Source organism: Pelecanus crispus, chromosome 4 (genome assembly GCF_030463565.1).
Source record: "Pelecanus crispus isolate bPelCri1 chromosome 4, bPelCri1.pri, whole genome shotgun sequence".
NCBI classification, from domain to species: Eukaryota; Metazoa; Chordata; class Aves; order Pelecaniformes; family Pelecanidae; genus Pelecanus; species Pelecanus crispus.
The window spans coordinates 41,928,710-41,946,624 of record NC_134646.1 but is presented as its reverse complement, the minus strand read 5'-3'; the positions used below and the strand labels follow the sequence as shown (position 1 = coordinate 41,946,624).

The window sequence follows — 17,915 nt, the reverse complement described above, 5'->3', positions numbered from 1 at the left end:
TCTTTGAGACTGAATATGTAGGTCATGTCTGTCTGGGAATAAATACCTGTAGAAGACTTCTGTCATGAATATGTATGACTTGCTGGGTAAGTCTGCTAAGAAATAGGTCTATATGTGTTCCACACTTCTTTTTACTTGTGTTATTTTAAGTGGAAAATAGGATCAAGATTTAGACTTTTAATTAAACATTAGGGTAGCTTTAACAAAAAAAATACAAAAAACCTTTTGTGTAATAGTTTCCCTCAATCCCCTGACTGAATAAATGAATATTTAGCAATAGGTACACATATGAGTTCTAAGAATAAGCCCAATTTAACTGCAATTTCTACAGTATCCTTCCTGTAATGAATATACTGAATATTTCAGAAGGCAAAGAAAAAATATAATTGTGGTCTGGAACCTGAACCTTGCTGTCTTAAAATATTCCAGATGTAACTGAAACAAGAATAGTCTCTGTCATGGAAGCTCTTCAAAAGATTGGAGTAAATTACACATTTCTGGGTTTGTGCAGTAATCAGCTACTATTCATTTCTGCTGCTAACTTCTTTACGAGCAGACTCGGTAACTTTAGAGATGCAAATGAGACAAACCTTACCTGTAAACAAAAACGATCATTTCTGTAATAAAGATCTGTGATAGCATATATGGAAACTTCACAGTAGGAAAGTTTGTATTACATTGATGGTGGATCCCATCAGTTATGAAGGATGATGATCACTGGATCAAAGTACACAGAAATAAGATTTGAATGAACTTCAGTATTAGTTCTGAAGCAGAGATAAGTGGCTGTGGATATATATTTTAACTTGAAGCTGGCTTTCCTCCAAACTTTCTACACATTTTAGTGTGAATAAATATATCACTCCATGAACTTTCATATAGAGCTTGGTTGAGAAGAATTTTTATAAGAATTTTGTCATTCAAGCACTAAGGTTTATGTTTTGCTTCGATTTTTAAAGAGAGAGGAGTTGCAATGTTCAAATTTATGTGGAAAATCACAAACTATATAATGACTAAACTAATGGGTAGGTAACTAAATTAGATGATAAGCCCAAAACTGTTTAATTATTTATTAACCTCAGTTAATCTAGCATTAAGATGAATTTTGTGATTTCCAGAAGAGGTGAGAAAGATGCTGATGAATATATTGTGGAATCTATGCACATCTCGGATTCAACTGGCATAAAATTCCTTCATGTCCTTACATTTGTTATTTTCAGCTCATGATTTTAGGGTTTCAGACATGCTAAGCCCATAGTGCTAAAAGTTGTGGGCCTTTGAATCTGGGCCAGCTGGTGCAGAATTAAATTATTCAGCTGGTGACGTTTGAGATTTTTCAGCTGCATCCAGCAGTAGCAATCACCTGGGTTCCACGTAAATTCTCTTAATCCTACTCTTATCTGATGTCAGTATTTTCTGTGAGCTCTACTATTCTGCTTACAAGCACATTTCTGTTATGCACACAGAGATCCTTGAGATGCAGGTTTGCTGCATCTCAGAAGCCAGGTGTATACTCAAACAGTATTGTTCTTTGTCCAGTTCTGTTTCCTTTTCTTTTTTTTTCTTAGCATTATTACTTAGCACTTAGGACTTATGGTCAAGAACTTAATTATTTACCGTTTTGCATCTATTCTTGTTGCAGTTGGAGATTGGCGGGTTTAGGCTGAGTAATGAATCAAATCAGCCAATGAAAGGTGGCAGCTGTGCTTTAAAGGATTTGAATTCTTGGCTATCCTTTAGGTGACTGGGAAAAATGCTATTTCATTTCATTTTCTGTTTTACTCAAAGGAGTTTGAGTTCATGGTTTAAAGGGGCACAGAAGACCTAGAACTTGTAATCAGATAAAAGGTATGAAAATGATGATATTTGAAAAATATCATCATCAAGTAATGGTTTATAGTTCTGTTGTAATTGAGGCACTTTGACTTCGTGTATTTAATTAATCTTTTGTCCTTTGGTAAATATTTGGCTGTTAGATGAGTAGTTGGCCACCCAGAGTCTTTCATCTCTGGTACTGACTGACTGGAATCCAGCAGGTCACAATAACTGGCAGACAACAAAGTGGCCTCTGAATTCTGGCTTCTGAAACAAGTTAGTTTGTCTTTTCAATTAAAAAAATTGCATATAGTCATACTTAACAAAGAGAAAACTGAATGCATATCATACGATGAATTAAAAATCAGATGACATAGTCCACAGACAATTATGTGTGTCTACTTGCTTGTCAAAAAATTCCTGTCCATTAATTGTTACAACTATTTGATGAAATTTGTATACTAACCACCAAGAGCGTTCATACAAGAAAGGATCATTGCAGAGACCAGATGTTTGGGGAAACGTCCTGAAGGATGAGGAAAGGGTATCATTCATAAAAGAGAAAAATAAGGAGCATTCAGACTGATAATTGAATTAACACTGGTTGGATATGGTGATGAGAAGACCAAGTCATGTCTTTGGACTCACTCAGAGTCTTATGGAAAAGCAAAGTTTCATGATGTACTTGGAGCTTTGGAAAATAAATATAGCGGCTAGTGTACTAAAGTAAAGCATTGTACTAAAGTATGAATACATGGTAGAATGAAAAAATAGATCTTTATTATCAAGGATAGAAATGTGTAAATACATTATCTGTAAATTATAGTAAAAGGTAAATGGTAGTACCATTTGATCTAAGAATGCTGCAGTGAAATTTACTGTGTTGTGCTTCTGCTCATCATAGAAGAGAGACAAAATGATAATTTGCTGCCATAGTGAGGAGGATTCTATTTCACTTTCTTGCTCTGTGTGTCAAATCCATGTAAGGAGGGTACCACAGTGTTTCAAATATGAAATAAACCAACTATTTAATTATCACTTATTTTCAGAGATGTACAGTGACATGTATGTGTCATATCTGTGTAGAAGTAATAAAACACAGCTGAACTGACAGTCATACATTAGCAAAACAGATTGACAAAGTAAAGCCTGCAGAGTGTTTGTTGCATTTGTATAGAAAAAAAAAATAGAAATTGGTGCTTGTTTTCATTTTCTATAGCTCAGTAATACCAAGAAAAAAAGGAATACAAATAACATTGACAATTTTCCAAGGTAAGGTATTTTTATCAACAACACCCAAACACAAAATCTCTTGTAACATGGCTCCAGTAATAAAAGAACATAAATCAAGTGTTCGTGCAATCATGCAGGTTGTTTATAATTGCCAGGTAATTTAGACATTAGCAACCAAGTACCAGAAGGTGGTTTTGACATGTGGAAATCTATCACAAATTATATTGCTACGTGTTATAACTAAAATGCTCTGATTAATGTAGTGACATGGTAGAAATTAAACAGGCTGTATTTAGACATTGATACAATAATAATAATAATCTCTGTATTTTTGCTGAAGAGAATTATCTTGGCAAATATCAGTGGAAAACAAAAATATTAATAAGATGCTTGCAAGCCAAGATTTGTTTCTAAATGTGACAAGTAAATCTATAGACACTGTGTGTCAGAGAAGTTAGAGCCTTGTATTGAGTGTCAATATGTGCACAGTTCTCTGGTAAAAAACTAACAGTAACGAATTAATGCAATTACTCTCCCTCCCTGTAGGTTACTCTTTTGACTCTAAAGAACTAGCTCTTTTAAATGCCTGTATGCATAGGGAAAATTTTGCTTTTTATGTGCTTCCACAGTTTGACACAACGGGGAAAACATTTTCCCATGTTTATTTTCCATTGCATCTCTTTTCCTTTGTGTTTACCTGTTTCTGGTTTTATTTATTTATTTTTGTAATCTTTTCTTCAGTTGTAATTAATATTATCCTTCTTCGCATTTTTTTCATTTAATTCCATTCACGAATAGTATTCCATCTGTTTTGATCATACCATTAGAGTACAGACTAGCAGCTTGTTGATTTTTAAATTATAGTCTTCCTCTGCTTTTACCCTGTGACATTTTAATAAGAAGGTAATGGCAAGTTTCACTTGTCCAATATCTATCTTTGCAGCTTTTAATTTTTAACTACATGGTCGGCTTTGGATAAAGAGAAAAGAATCACTTGTATTTTGTTAGAAAAGTACTACTAGGAACTATCATTTTAGCAGCCTTTTTTCTTCTTCCCCCCCCCCTCTCCCCCCATATAAACTGAAAAGTAAAGGGAGCTAATTACAGTAGATTCTTCAAGTGTTGTGCTTGATGCATGGTGTTCACCAAACAGTTCCTGAGTTGACAAGGACAGATACTATTTTAGATGTGTATTTTTGCATACAGAGAGTGATTTAGAATACCTAATCATAGAGAACCTTGGATTAAATGCTTGTGATTTTTCTTAAGGTTAAAGTAAGCAAAAGGGTAAATGAAACCTGGTTAGTTTGGGGGAAAAAAAAAAAAAGAAATCCTGACATTGTTAGTCAGCTGATGAATTCAGTGGGTGAAACTAGGAGTATATTGAAATTTCATGTCTACTTAAAAAATGAAACCAGTCATCTGAAATTATGTTTTGTTAGAGTATGTTAACCTACAGACTGGTTAGGACATTGGTGTCCATAGTTTCTGATGGATAGCGTCATTTGGAATGGAGCTAGGTGATATAACACTGATTTCTTTTTCATAGACCCATAGAATCATTTAGGTTGGAAAAGACCCTTAAGATCATCCAGTCCAACCATTAACCTAACATTACCAAGTCCACCACTAAACCAGTTAAGGGTAGAGTAGCAATTTCATGTTTCCTGGCTTGGTGGCTGGATTATTTTTTAACGAAAGTAAAACTAGAAGAATCATTAAGGTTGGGAAGGATCTCTAAGATCATCAGTCCAACCATCAACCCAACACCACCATGCCTACTAAACTGTCCCAAAGTGCCACGTCTACACGTTTTTTGAGCACCGCCAGGGATGGAGACTCCACCACCTCTCTGGACAGCCTGTTCCAATACCTGACTGCTCTTTCAGTAAAGAAATTTCTCCTAATATCCAATCTAAACCTCCCCTGACACAACTTGAGGCCATTTCCTCTTGTCCTATTGCTAGTTACTTGGGAGAAGAGCCCAACACCCCCCTCACTACAACCTCCTTTCAGGTAGTTGTGGAGAGCGATAAGGGCTGAGGGGAGCCTCAGCCTCCTCTTCTCCAGACTAAACAATCCTGGTTCCTTCAGCTGCTCCTCAGAAGACTTGTTCTCCAGATCCTTCACCAGCCTTGTTGCCCTTTTCTGGACACGCTCCAGCACCTCAATGTCTTTCTTGTATTGAGGGGCCCAAAACTGAACACAGTATTCCAGGTGCGGCCTCACCAGTGCCAAGTACAGGGGCACAATCACCTCCCTGCTCCTGCTGGCCACACTATTCTTGATACAAGCCAGGATGCTGTTGGCCTTCTTGGCCACCTGGGCACACTGCTGGCCTAAGTTCAGCCGGCTAACTACCAGCACCCCCAGGTCCTTTTTGGCCAGGCAGCTTTCCAGCCACTCTTCCCCAAGCCTGTTGCGTTGCATGGGGTTGTTGTGACCCAAGTGCAGGACGCAGCACTTGGCCTTGTTGAACCTCATACAGTTGGCCTCGGCCCATTGGTGCAGCCTGTCCAGATACCTCTGCAGAGCCATCCTACCCTCGAGCAGATCGACACTCCCACCCAACTTGGTGTCATCTGCAAACTTAATGATGGCGCACTCAATCCCCTCATCCAGATCATTGATAAAGATATTAAACAAGACTGGCCCCATATTACACCAGACTGGCCCCAAAACTAAGCCCTGGGGAACACCACTTGTGACCGGGCGCCAACTGGATCTAACTCCATTCACCACAACACTCCAGGCTCGGCCATCAAGCCAGTTTTTTACCCAGTGAAGAGTACACCTGCCTAAGCAATGAGCTGCCAGTTTTCCTAGGAGAATGCTGTGCGAGACAGTGTCAAAGGCTTCGCTAAAGTCAAGTCTTCTTTTGAAAAGAGCAGCACCATGAACCTCTCTGCCAGTAAGTGCAATTCGCTGTGTTGCCCTAGATCGGAGGAGGCAGAACGATGCAGTGGCACAAGGCTGTTGCTACGCAACAGTGTATGGCTTATTGACCAAGTCCATCCTAAGCAACATATAAGTTTCACCTCCTAGTAGAGGTAAGTGGAGAGATTTATCAAAACTGTGATGCATTGTAACGAACAATGCAAAATACTGGTACTTCTTATTTACACTTGTTTCAACAAATCCCCTCAATTCTCTTCGGTATTTTAATAATTTGATGCTTTGGACATAGAAACATATCATACTTCAAGTCAGGGTGTTATAGCATCTTGTCTGCTTCAAATATACTTTATGAAGAATGTTTTGTTGCTGAAGGATATGTAGGCAATTTGTGACATTTTTTTTATATGCTGGAACTTCATAAAATAGTGTACATTGGAAACTTCCCCTGTGGTAAGTTGTTCAAGTGCTCAAACCTTGAGTCATGTGGGGCTAGGACTGGATTCTTGCACTGCATTTTATTGACTTGTATGAAGAAGTATGTAATCTGCAGCAGAAAAATGTAGCAGATGATTCTTAGATCAGTTTTAAGATTCGTTCAAGTTCTTTTCTTGCATTCGGTGAGGGAAGGAATGTGATCTCCTTCAGCCTCTGAATTGAATCAAATGGCTTCTCTTGGTCTGCAGGTGCAGAAGGAAATTAGACCCACTTCCAGCCCTCAGTTCCTGGTTATTTTAATTGCAGCTGGAGCAAGTTCACTTTGCTCCTAGAAAACAGGAGGTACTAATGAGCAAGACCCTTTGACTGCTGTGTATGGTTTCTTTGTTCTAAGAGTCTTGCTCACCTTTGTATGTTGATCTTCTGAAATCCTGGCCTTTTTTATTTTCAGTTTCATTCCTTTAACCTCATTCTCATTAGTATTACCAGAAATAATTTTCTGATAAAAGCTTCTGGCTACCTTCTTATCTCATGATCAGTCAAGGGCAGCTACGTAACATACATTATCTGTTTACTGATTTGTGTTGAACTTATTTCCAACTTCATGATTGTTTCATTTGTCATTTTGGCATGGATTTCAAGGAGCTTTTCATTTTTGCTAAGTATGGTACAACAAAGTAAAATCTGGCTCTTTATGTGAGCTGTTAAAGGAATCGAACTTATGTCAGCTGAGTGTTTAGTATGTGCTGTTTTCCGACTGTGTTCTATGCACGCCTGTGCTGTGCTTCAAGGTTGATTCCATGCTGGATTTTTTTTTAATGTAATGGTGTATTTATTCCCATTTTTAAAACAGTTTTGACCTTGAACATCTGCGTAATACAGAGAAAGTAATTGAATGTTGTAACATTTAAGTTGTCCATGTAATTGCAGGTAGAAGCATTGCTGTGAAACCCTTATGTTGTAACAGCAAGCATCCTATTGACTCATCTTGGCCTGTGATGGAAATTGCTCTGAGTCTCATTAAATTGTAATTAGCATTTTCAACTCAAAAGGATGGTGGATCAGATTCTGATATATTTATCATGCTTATTAGCAGCTTACACTAAAAAAAAGCTGCTACGCTGAGTCCAGTGAGACTGATGTGGAGTAAGATAATATAAGATATGAGCGGAAAGGAACCTAGCCCACTAGAGATACCAATGCAAGAAGCAGCTGTAAGTAATACAGAGATATGTCTGTGCCATGCAGTTGGTGGCATTGTAGATTTCTGTTCAGAAGAAAAAATGGTGAAGAAGAAAATAATTTCCTAAAATGTTTAACTGCAAACCTTAATGGAGTGAAAGTGCCAGTGTGTGATTTTTATGGTCTTATCTGCTGCAAATCTGGCCACAAAGATATCTTAGTTGCAAAATAAGTAACAGGACATATGACAAGTAAAGCACCTGTACATTATTCTTATGTGAGGTTACCCAACAGCCCACTAATAGGGAGTTTCCTTGATCATTGCTATGTACTCTTCTACCCACATACAAATACAGAAAATACGCAACTTCTAGGGTAATAAAACTAACTTCTTTATGTCACACTGGATTATGTAGTCTGTTTCCACAAAAGACATAGAATGGCATGTTTGAAATGCTTCAGCATCCTCAGAAGCTTTGTTTGTGATCATCAGCTGGTTTTGTACAGCTGTGATTTTCAATATAGACCTTCATCAGTTTAAATTTACTTTCTTCACAGGCTTTTTGCCTAGTGACCTTGTAGATGATTTGATGTGAATGTTGAACCTTCTTAGTGAAGCTAAAATTTATTAGAATGGCAATTTATTTGTTTACAAAGAAGGGAGATAAATTTTCTTACATTTTCAAATACAGGCTTAACTATCAATAATTTTTTATTTGGTGATTTAGTGGTATGATTCATTTATAAGAGGAGTTATATGGCTAACTATTGAATATTTGAAAGTATGAAAAAATTAGATAAAATATGTAACAGCACAGAAAATAATTCCATGAATAATAAAAGATGACTGTCAATTCGTGGTGAGCTGCTTTTTCAGTATTATTTTAGGGCTAACATCTGCTTCGAGTTCCTTACAGGTCTCAAATTCCCCACATCAAAGCTGTTTAGAAATTGCCAGTTATTCTAAAAGTTGTTAGGTGCTATCACCAGCAAGTGATTTCCCCCTGCCCCTCCTTCCGGTAGAGAAAAGGCTGCCCAAGTCCAAACTGGCCAAGAGATAGGTTGTATGCTCTGTCAGTAGTAACATTGCCTTTATCTTCTTGGTTAAAATAGTCATAAATAAATATGTATGTACTTGTATTTGTTTTAATAATTTAGTCCCCAACATGGTAAACTGTGAAATAGTTCTTGAATAATATAACAATAGCCACACTGCAGGAGACAGTGTTATCCTGGCTCTGGCCATGCCCAGTCAATGATAACTAGGAAAAGAGTGAATACATTTACATATCTATGCATATAAATACATTCATAGATAGGTAGATGTTATACCAATTTAGATGTTTTATTTATATATATAGGTGTGATATAGTACATATGAATAACAAAAATACATATTATACTATATATATTTTGTCACTATTTAATTTAATTTTTATTAATAGTTGTTGTTATTATTTATATTTTGTTATTATTTTAATTAAGGGTTGCATCTGCATCACAGTCTTTAATATTCCCAGTGGACTTTTCTTCTGTGAGTTGGCACTTTGAACCTAGCTGTTCTTTGGTATTGAAAACATTCTGGGTCCCACAGTAAAATTATGCATGATGCCCAGTAATTACACAGTGCGTTTACGTCTTAGTTAATTATGGGCATTGGAGTTTTTGTTTGTCAGTTAGAGCAGATGTTGCCTGTTTTGTGGTTTTGTCTTTCTGTTTTCATGTTAAGGTATTGAAATAAGCATATCGAGTCCACACATTAATTTTAATAATGTTAATTCCTGCTCTTTAGATTTCCAGTGACTGGCGTTGTTAGTTGAGATCATCTACGTATCTGATAGCTCAGGCCATAAAGTGAAAGCAGCTTCTGCTCCTGTTCAAAATTCCAGAAATGAAAAGGTGCTGAAAGGATGTGGTGAGGGGGTACTAGATGGAAAGGGACTTTAGGCAGGCAAAACCACATTTGTTTGGCTTGTGTTGTGCTTACATTTAGGAAACATTTATTTTTGTGATGTGTTGTGATATGAGTTCGAAAAGAAAATCTGTCATTACAGTCACGTCTAGAACTCTAAGCCTGAGGACTGTGTGCGGATGTGTGAAGCAGCACATTGCGGCACCTGGATGCAAAGGTTAGAGACCACAGAAAAGAAAATAAAGGCAAAATATTTTGTGCAAAGGTGTTTTTGGGGGGAGTGAGTTGGGTGTATGTGTGTGACAGAAGTTGTTGCTTAAGATTCTCCTGTGAGTTGAGATACTGTGATTAGTTCTTGATGCTGTTGTGCTCTCTTCAGAGAGACGAAGTGCAACCTGTTAGCAAGCTGCCTGAGTCAGCGCGAGTGATGCTCAGAGCCAGAGCAGAGCAAGGGACAGCTAAAGGAAAGAAACCACACAAATGGATTACTTAGTTAAAAATGTGCTTTGCTACCCAGCAAGACTTAAAATCATTAACTGTGCGCATGAAAATTTAGTGCGAGTCAGAAAGCAACCATATAATCTACCACTTTCCTCCTATTCTAAAGAACCTGAACTGTTTACAGCAGTATTTTAGGAATTTGTTACTACTAGCCTGTTTATTCTCTTGCTTTAATAAAAGTAGTTTGTTAGCAATGTAAGTCACATTTCCAAGCTGGGAAAAATTGTATCTTTAAGCATCAGAAAGTTTAATGGCCTTAAATTTTAGCTGATGACTGCAAAAAAAAAACCAGTTCAAAAACTTGTGCTGAAATGAGATTTTTAGAAAGTGGTTTGCTGACACAAAAAAAGAGATTTAGTTATTATTTTATTTTTAATTCTTTTAATTCCTTATTACAACCAGAGTTGGTTTCTTGATAAGATGTGGTGGGACAGGCGCATATAACATTCCTCCCAAAGCAGTTTCACGAACATGTCATAATCTGAAATTTCGTGACATTATTTCTCTTTTGTCTTCCTCCCAGAATTTATATTGAAGCTTGAATTCCATTTTCAGTTATATCCTTGTAAATGATCTTGGTAAAACTGAATTCTTAGGAAATTTAGAAACACAGACTGACTTTTCTTCATATTCCACTGGAATAGTTACAGGAACTTGTTTCTGTGCTATTAGAGTTTTGATGATGTACCTGATGAGTGTTTGCAGGATGTAACACAAGACAGAAGAGATGAGATACTGGTGGTACAGGATGTCTGGAAATAAGGAGAGGCATTCCATTGTGGGTTTTTTGGTCTGCATAATACAACATACAATCTGAAAAGCTTGTACCTATCATGGCCAGGAGGAGTCCTGGAAGAAAGTGTTTTGCTCTTTTGTTGACTGGAGAAAAAGACAGTTTGAGAATTTTAGCAAGAGAACTTGCTGAGGGTTTTTTTGTTTGTTTGTTTGGTTGGTTTTTTTACTTTGCTCAAGGGCCAGACCTCTGTATGTGTAAATTTAGAAAACTCAGTCAGGGAGATCAAGAACCCTAGCTATAGATGTTAAATAATTCCTACGGAAGAGTGTTAATTCTAAAAGGCAGATGCTACTTTCTTTGAAATAATCTGGTTGGAAGGACACAGGAAAACATTTCCCTGATGCACAAAAATATGTATAGATGTTCGAACATATATTTCTTTGGATATAACTTTTCAAATGTAAATTAATATTGAATGTGTGGGGAAAAAAAATCTTCCATTAGTGTTTAGCAAGCTTGTAGGAAAAATGTTCTTCAATAAAGATAGTTCCTTTTCACTTACAGTAAGACAAGGAATCAATTATTCTTAACAATGTGATTACTTTCTAAAGATTAACCATTAAAATAGAAGCACACAGACATTCTTGAAGGACACGTTTCAAAAGAGATTTTGCCATAACTTTTCTATTCTGTTCTTTCTTTTTATGAACAGCCATGCGAGTTCAATGGGAACTTGAATGAAGAATTCTATCTTTGATTTATGTACAGTCATTTAGTGCAACATTTTCTGTTTTATTTATATGCTGTTCAGGGTAAATCACCATGAAATACCTGAACTTGGAAATTATGATTAAATTTATTTATTTATTTATTTATCCATCCATCCAAAAACTGTAAAGCCCACACTCTTTCTCTCAACTTAGACCATTGAGTGTATGAGCTAGTACTCTGCAGAGTGTGGATGCTAGGAGTTTTCAGTTTGACGGTCAAGAGCTTGTTGTAACTAAAGTGAAGGAGGTATGTGCCATAGTGAAGAATGGATCATGTAAAAAGCCTAGTAGTCAGGAAACAGATTTTGAAAATGAATCTTGGATGACAGATTATTAAAAGAAAGGAAGTTAGAGTTCCAGAGTTCAGTGCACTGTCAGAAAATACAAAATATTTCGTTAGTCTAAGTGATGGAGGATAAAGGTTGCAAGCTTTTGGGAGAGAGTTTCTCAGCTATGATCCCCGTTCATAATTTTTAACCATAAAAGGGAATTAATTTCATGGTTCCATAACTTCTATTATTTTGAGGTCAAAGCAGAGCTTCTCTGAATGTTGACCCAGAATATCCAAAATATATTTTCAATGGATATAAATGAAGACATTCAAAACTATATATATTTATTGTTCTCTAGAAAGTATAAGCAATGATTAATTTATTACCACAGCTACAGTGGATAATATATCACAGAAGTAATATTTGAATCATAGAATACTTTAGGTCAGAAGGAATCATCTGGCTCACTTTCCTGTTCAAAGCAGGCCAAACCTCAAGGACAAGATGTAATAAATGAGTACATAACTTGAACAATTTTATTTTAATTCTGAAAAAAGAAGAAACTCTGACACACAAACATGAAGGTGGTTAAGTCCTGAGAATTAGCCAGTATGGTAGGATAAGATGGAGAATGATGTAGAGTCAGGGAGTTCAGTGATGCTGGTTTTTTGAGGGCAGGAGTACGTTGTGCTGCTTAATGCTAGTGAAGACAAAGTAAAAAGAGTGATAGTGCAGTATATTAGTATTTGCAGTGCAAAAGATTGATGGTACTGAAGGATGGAACAAAAACATAAGCTACCTAACAGTCTGGAGAAAGAGAGGTACAGTAGGTTTATGAAACAACAAGTAGGTTTCAAACTTTCTGTAGAAACTAATAAATTAATATGTAACTGTGTTTTTCATTTGGGTGTGCTTACTGGGATTGAGATTGAAGCAGCTGTTTTGACATAAAAATGGTGAAGTGTTTTTTCCTAAATGTTTGCTGACAAATTGCCTAAGGCTGGGGTTTTTTTTGTCATTTTTGCCATTGCAAAATTGTTCTGTGCTACAAATTATTGGGGAAATACTAATTTCTAGCCTAGACATGTACATTAATGAAGTAGGAAATTTAGCCTTTTTTAACTGGCAGTTTCTCTATTTTCTGTATTTCTTTAATGAAGGACAAGGAGAGATGGGTCATAGTCAAGTTGAAAGCCTTTAATGGACATGTATGCGTGAAATTATTAATGTATGTGTCTGCCTGCCACAGTGATGCATGTATTGCAAATTAAGCTGCACAGGTGAAAAATCTGCTTTGGCTTTTGTCCCCCTGATCCCCCCTGCCCCCCACCCTGAGTAAGTTAATTTAACAGTCTTGCACAAATGGTACCTACTTCAACCCCTTCTAGGTAAAAATCAGTCTTGTTTATATGACTATTTCACCTTAGTGTTTGAACCCGCATTCTCAGTGCTGAGAAAAACATTTCTATGACCTCCTTAAGATATGTGCATTTACCAAATATCATTTACCTTTTCACTGTAAATAAAGCTGAATCTATTGCTGAGGAAGTGTAAATACTGAACAAATTATTGAACCACTGTTTCACTTCCTCCTTAGAACTGCCAGAAAAAAAAAAAAAAAAAGGTTCTGCTTTAGAAATGCAGCTATTCAATGTGTACTTTGTTAATGGATTTCAACCTATGGGGTTGGTTTGTGTGTGTGTGTCGGTGGGAGGGGATGGAGGGGTAGGTGTTAAATTGAACTCTGTGACTGGTTACTACTTGTTGTTCTTAGAACGTGTCTGGCCAGGAGTCATATAGTGCTGGTTTAATCTTCCTGAAAGGATGAATTCAACTTTTTGAGCAGGGATGTGTCCAGTGTAACTAGGTGGGATTTTATTATTTGTCATGAAACATTCTTGTTCGTACAAGAGTACCAGTTTTCATGAGAAGCTGTGATGAAACATTAATCTTTCACTCAAAATGTTGTTTTTTAAAAAAACAAAGTAAATCAAGAGTAATTAAGTGCCAACATGAATTTCTTACAGAACTTTTTCCAACTTTTACTAATGTAATTCACATTAATATTTTAATGATTTATTTGTTGAGCTGTCTTCCATTGTACAGTCAGTAGCCAAACTGAAGAGAAATAGAGGAAGAGAAGCTCTGCACTCACAATCACAAAAAGAGTAACAACTTCTTAGGTAGAATTCAAATTACATAACTGTCTTCATCTTTTAATTTTGTTTTCCAGAATGACAAATCCCCAGGGCGTTCCACAAGTCGATCAAGTAACATTTCAAAGGTATGTGAGATCTATTTCCTTTGTATAGAATTTAAAGAAAACTAAGTTTACCAAATACAATACAGTACTCCATTTAACCATATATGCATATTCTGATGTTTTGTTTATAAACATCAGATTTTAAGTTTTTACTGTTTAACATTATGGTTGCCATGTAAAATCCATCTTCAAGTATAAATATTCAATTAGTTATTACTGTATTATGTGTAATAATAATAAGAAGAAAATAACAATAAGTAAATAACAGTTGCACCTTTTTCACCTGCTTTCCACAACTGTTTAATGTTACATTAACACTTTGTCTTAAGATGGAATTACTGCTTGATTTTGCTCCCCCTGCCCTACCCAAATGCTAACAGCTGTAATATATAAAGCTATGAATGTGTCACCATTTTGGACTGAATTCTGAATTTCTTTTACAGAGATTTATGGTTCACTGTAACCAGGACTTTATGTCTAGGTGCTTTTTAGTTTCTAGGAAACAGAGAAGGGAAACTGTAGGGAGAAGCAAAATGTGATTTCTACTGGAGTTCTTTGTTTTTAACCCCCCTTTTTCTGTATTTTTGGTTCAGATGTGGCTGAAATCTATGCCAAAAAGCCAGGATATACAGGAGGTAAAAGCTAAAAACTCAATAGTTGTTTGAATACCAGCCTAAACATCTGCCATGTATTATGTTTGCATCTAAAGGTTACTTTGCATTCAGTGCAAGTACAACATCCTGAGGCCGCTTCCCCACAATATTATTGTCTGGGGGGTACGCACTGTAAAACTGTTTTCTTCTCAGAACTGTAAAAAAAAAAAAAGTGATTTCTTAATTAAAGAAACTAGGTATATGTTAGGTTCTGCTCTTTCACATTAAGAAGGAAAAAAAAATGCAAGAAAAAACTTGTACAATATATCCAGCCTGTTGCAGGACATGGCTGAACCTCTTCCTGACTTGTTGCCTTTTAAAAAGTATATAGTTGTATACTTACAAGCTTGATCACAGTGAATTGTATGTATTATTTTCACTAACAGTTTAAAGTGCATGTCTATAGTTATAATTACTGCAAATCTGCGTTGATTTGATACTATTTTTTCTGCCTTTTTAAGTCAGTCACGTGGGTTACACTGTGACAAAGCATGAATATATTCACTGACGTGAGACGCGTGGCAGTGACTAACATTTATTTTGAAGTAATTTCTGCAGAAATCAGTATAGGTACTTATTAGAAAGGGGTGCTTGCGTCTTTTTAACTAGTATGTTAATAAGCAAGGTTTTCAGGCATGCACTTAATCTATTTCTGATGTTATACATCATTCATTCTTTGGGATCAGTTTTTCTATGTGAAGCTACCTGCCAGTGAAGCTTTTCAAACGCTGAAAGACACTTGATTGGAAAGCCAGTTTCCAGTTTATTATCTGTTTCAAAATGCTTTTTTTGTAAAATGGGAGGATATGTATGTATTTATAAATAGAAAAGCAAACACCTAACTTTTCAGGTTAATATCGCATGACACAAAGTAACAGTAACAAATACTGCACCTCAAAACAAGATTGGAAACCTCTAGGTGATATAAACTATAATCCAAATGCAAGAGTTGAGTTCTGTGCTGTGTTGGACCTTGCGCACAACAAAAATTTCAATCAACAGAAAAATTAGAGTCTTTATCTAGAAATAGAAATTACAGTAATCTAACATACTGGTTTGATTTTGTATTTTTTACTGCTTTCATTTGCCTGTGAATAAGCTAAAAAGGGTCAAATAGCGAGTTCCATTTTAATAGTTACTGTGTATTGTGTATGCCACCCTTGGTTATATATGAGGCTCCTGGTCCAGAGCAGAGTAGATGTTCCCTGATATCGCTGGATTTTGTACCACCCTCTTTGTGAAATGGAATATATCAAAGATTCTGCAAATACAGATTCATATTTCATAATGCTCTTAAGTTGTTTATTCAGAGAGGATGCCTGAGGTTTGCAGTGTATGCTTGGGCAATTTTGTGTACTTGGTACATTAACTCTGAATTACATGGTATTACAGATTAAACTGAATTGTTGAACACAGAACATGTCTTATCTAGACATAACAAGGACATGGAATTGCTTTGGTTGGTTTCTTATTTAAAAGATACTAGTTAGTATATACCCATTCAATCTATAGATTTTAAAAACAAACATTCCCTAGAGGGGCGGGAGGGAAATCAACACTTCAATTTTACCATTCACTTTTGCTGTCCATTGAGAGCACAGAAATTTAGCATGTTGCAAAGACTTTTCTTATCTTGCATATAAGTTTCTGGTAAGAATTTCAGTAATAAACTATTTTAGGCAAATGAAAGGCCAAAACTTAAAATATTTAGGTATGATTTCAGTACAAAATAATTTTTAAAAGTCTACTGTAATAAATGTTACCAAGTAAAAACAGTGGCTGGCCAATATGTTTATGTACATGTGCTATTATAAAATTAAGCCAACTGGAATATTTACAAATTATTTTCATGTAACTATAAAATTATGTAGCTCTAGCTGTGAAAGTCACATTTTTTTTCTGATGTTTATAATGGAGTATTTTATCAATATGGCATGAGTAAGGCAAAATCCTGCACTTTGATTCTATTAACCTGACTCAGCGCTGAATCAATGACTATTTTATTTGTGGGCAAGAGTACATGAACAGTGAAAATTGAGTGTAGTAGGGCTAGAGCTCCCACTGCCCCTTGTCCCCATAAGATACTGTGCTTTATCCCTCCTGCCCTTGGCACTCCTGTGCCACGCTAGCACCATGTTGCTTGGTGGGTAGGAGGGAGAGGGAGCATTTGCTCAAACTAATTTGCTGATCCATCTCTCTGTTCTTTTTCAGCTCATTACTGTGACCTTAAATATCCTATTTGTGGGGTAACCACTGAGTTTATTATTATTTTGAAAATAATCTCACATCATTTTGTTCTCTGAACCTTCCATACTCTGACCAATTCTATCTGCCTGTTTCCTGGTACTCCTGACTGACAGTCAGCTGTGGCTGTCTTCAGTGAATATCCACCTGGGATGTTTGTTCATTCGCTTCAGCCTGGACATCAATAAAACTGCCCTGGGACTCCAGGAGCAACTGCTTCAGTTGGTTTTCCAAGCAGAGACAATTAGGAAAATGTATCAGTGTCTGATTTCTGCTGCACTTCTGATCATAACCTAGATGTTTCCTGTAGAATCAATAAATCAATAAACAGGTCTTCTTGCCTTCTGCCCTGCTAGCGTTGGGAGTAATAGATTATATATGGGACTGATCTGTATTTCTCGTAGTGACAAAGTGGAGCCCCAGTTACTAACTATAGCTTTCAAAAACCTACATATACATATGTATACATATAAATAAAAACATAGAAATATTGGAAATATGAGTTATGAACCAGGCTTGCTATTTTTTATTTCCTTTTTTTTTTTAACCCTTGGACTTTACTGTCTCCCACCCATTTCCCATGGTGCTGGTAGTAGAGGCAACTTTATTATTCTTTGTAAGAGAGAGTCTTGTTCTGGATTTCAGAATTAGAATTATCTTATCTGGGTATGTTCAAAAATCTAAGTAAATTAAAAACTTGACCTTGTTCTAGCTATTTGCCACTACTTAGTTCTGTGCACTGTAGATATTTTCAGTAAACTTTTTATGTCTTCCTAAATATGTGTATAATTTAAGAGGAACGCTAGTCTGAGAAGGATCTGGTGGATTCGTTTCTTTCTGTTGTGGTTAACCAGTGGAACAAATCTTATGTTTGAATTACAGTCCATAGAGGTTATGCTTATATGTGTTTCTGAGGCTGCCTGGTTATGTTAAAATGCTTTCTGGAAGAAATCGTTTCTAACACATTGTAATTATCTTTCTGCATGTTAATTATGATTCAA

The 17,915-nt window shown here is 36.1% G+C and overlaps 1 protein-coding gene across 1 annotated transcript in view; it reads left to right on the top strand.

Annotated features, from left to right (window-relative positions):
* The window catches only part of MARCHF1 (membrane associated ring-CH-type finger 1), a 103,070-nt gene that overhangs the window by 37,635 nt on the left and 47,520 nt on the right, over positions 1 to 17,915 (top strand). Inside the window, exon 2 of the mRNA XM_075709704.1 lies at positions 13,988 to 14,038. Within this exon, the coding sequence (XP_075565819.1) occupies positions 13,988 to 14,038 (51 nt within the window). The remainder of the gene's footprint in view (positions 1 to 13,987; positions 14,039 to 17,915) is intronic.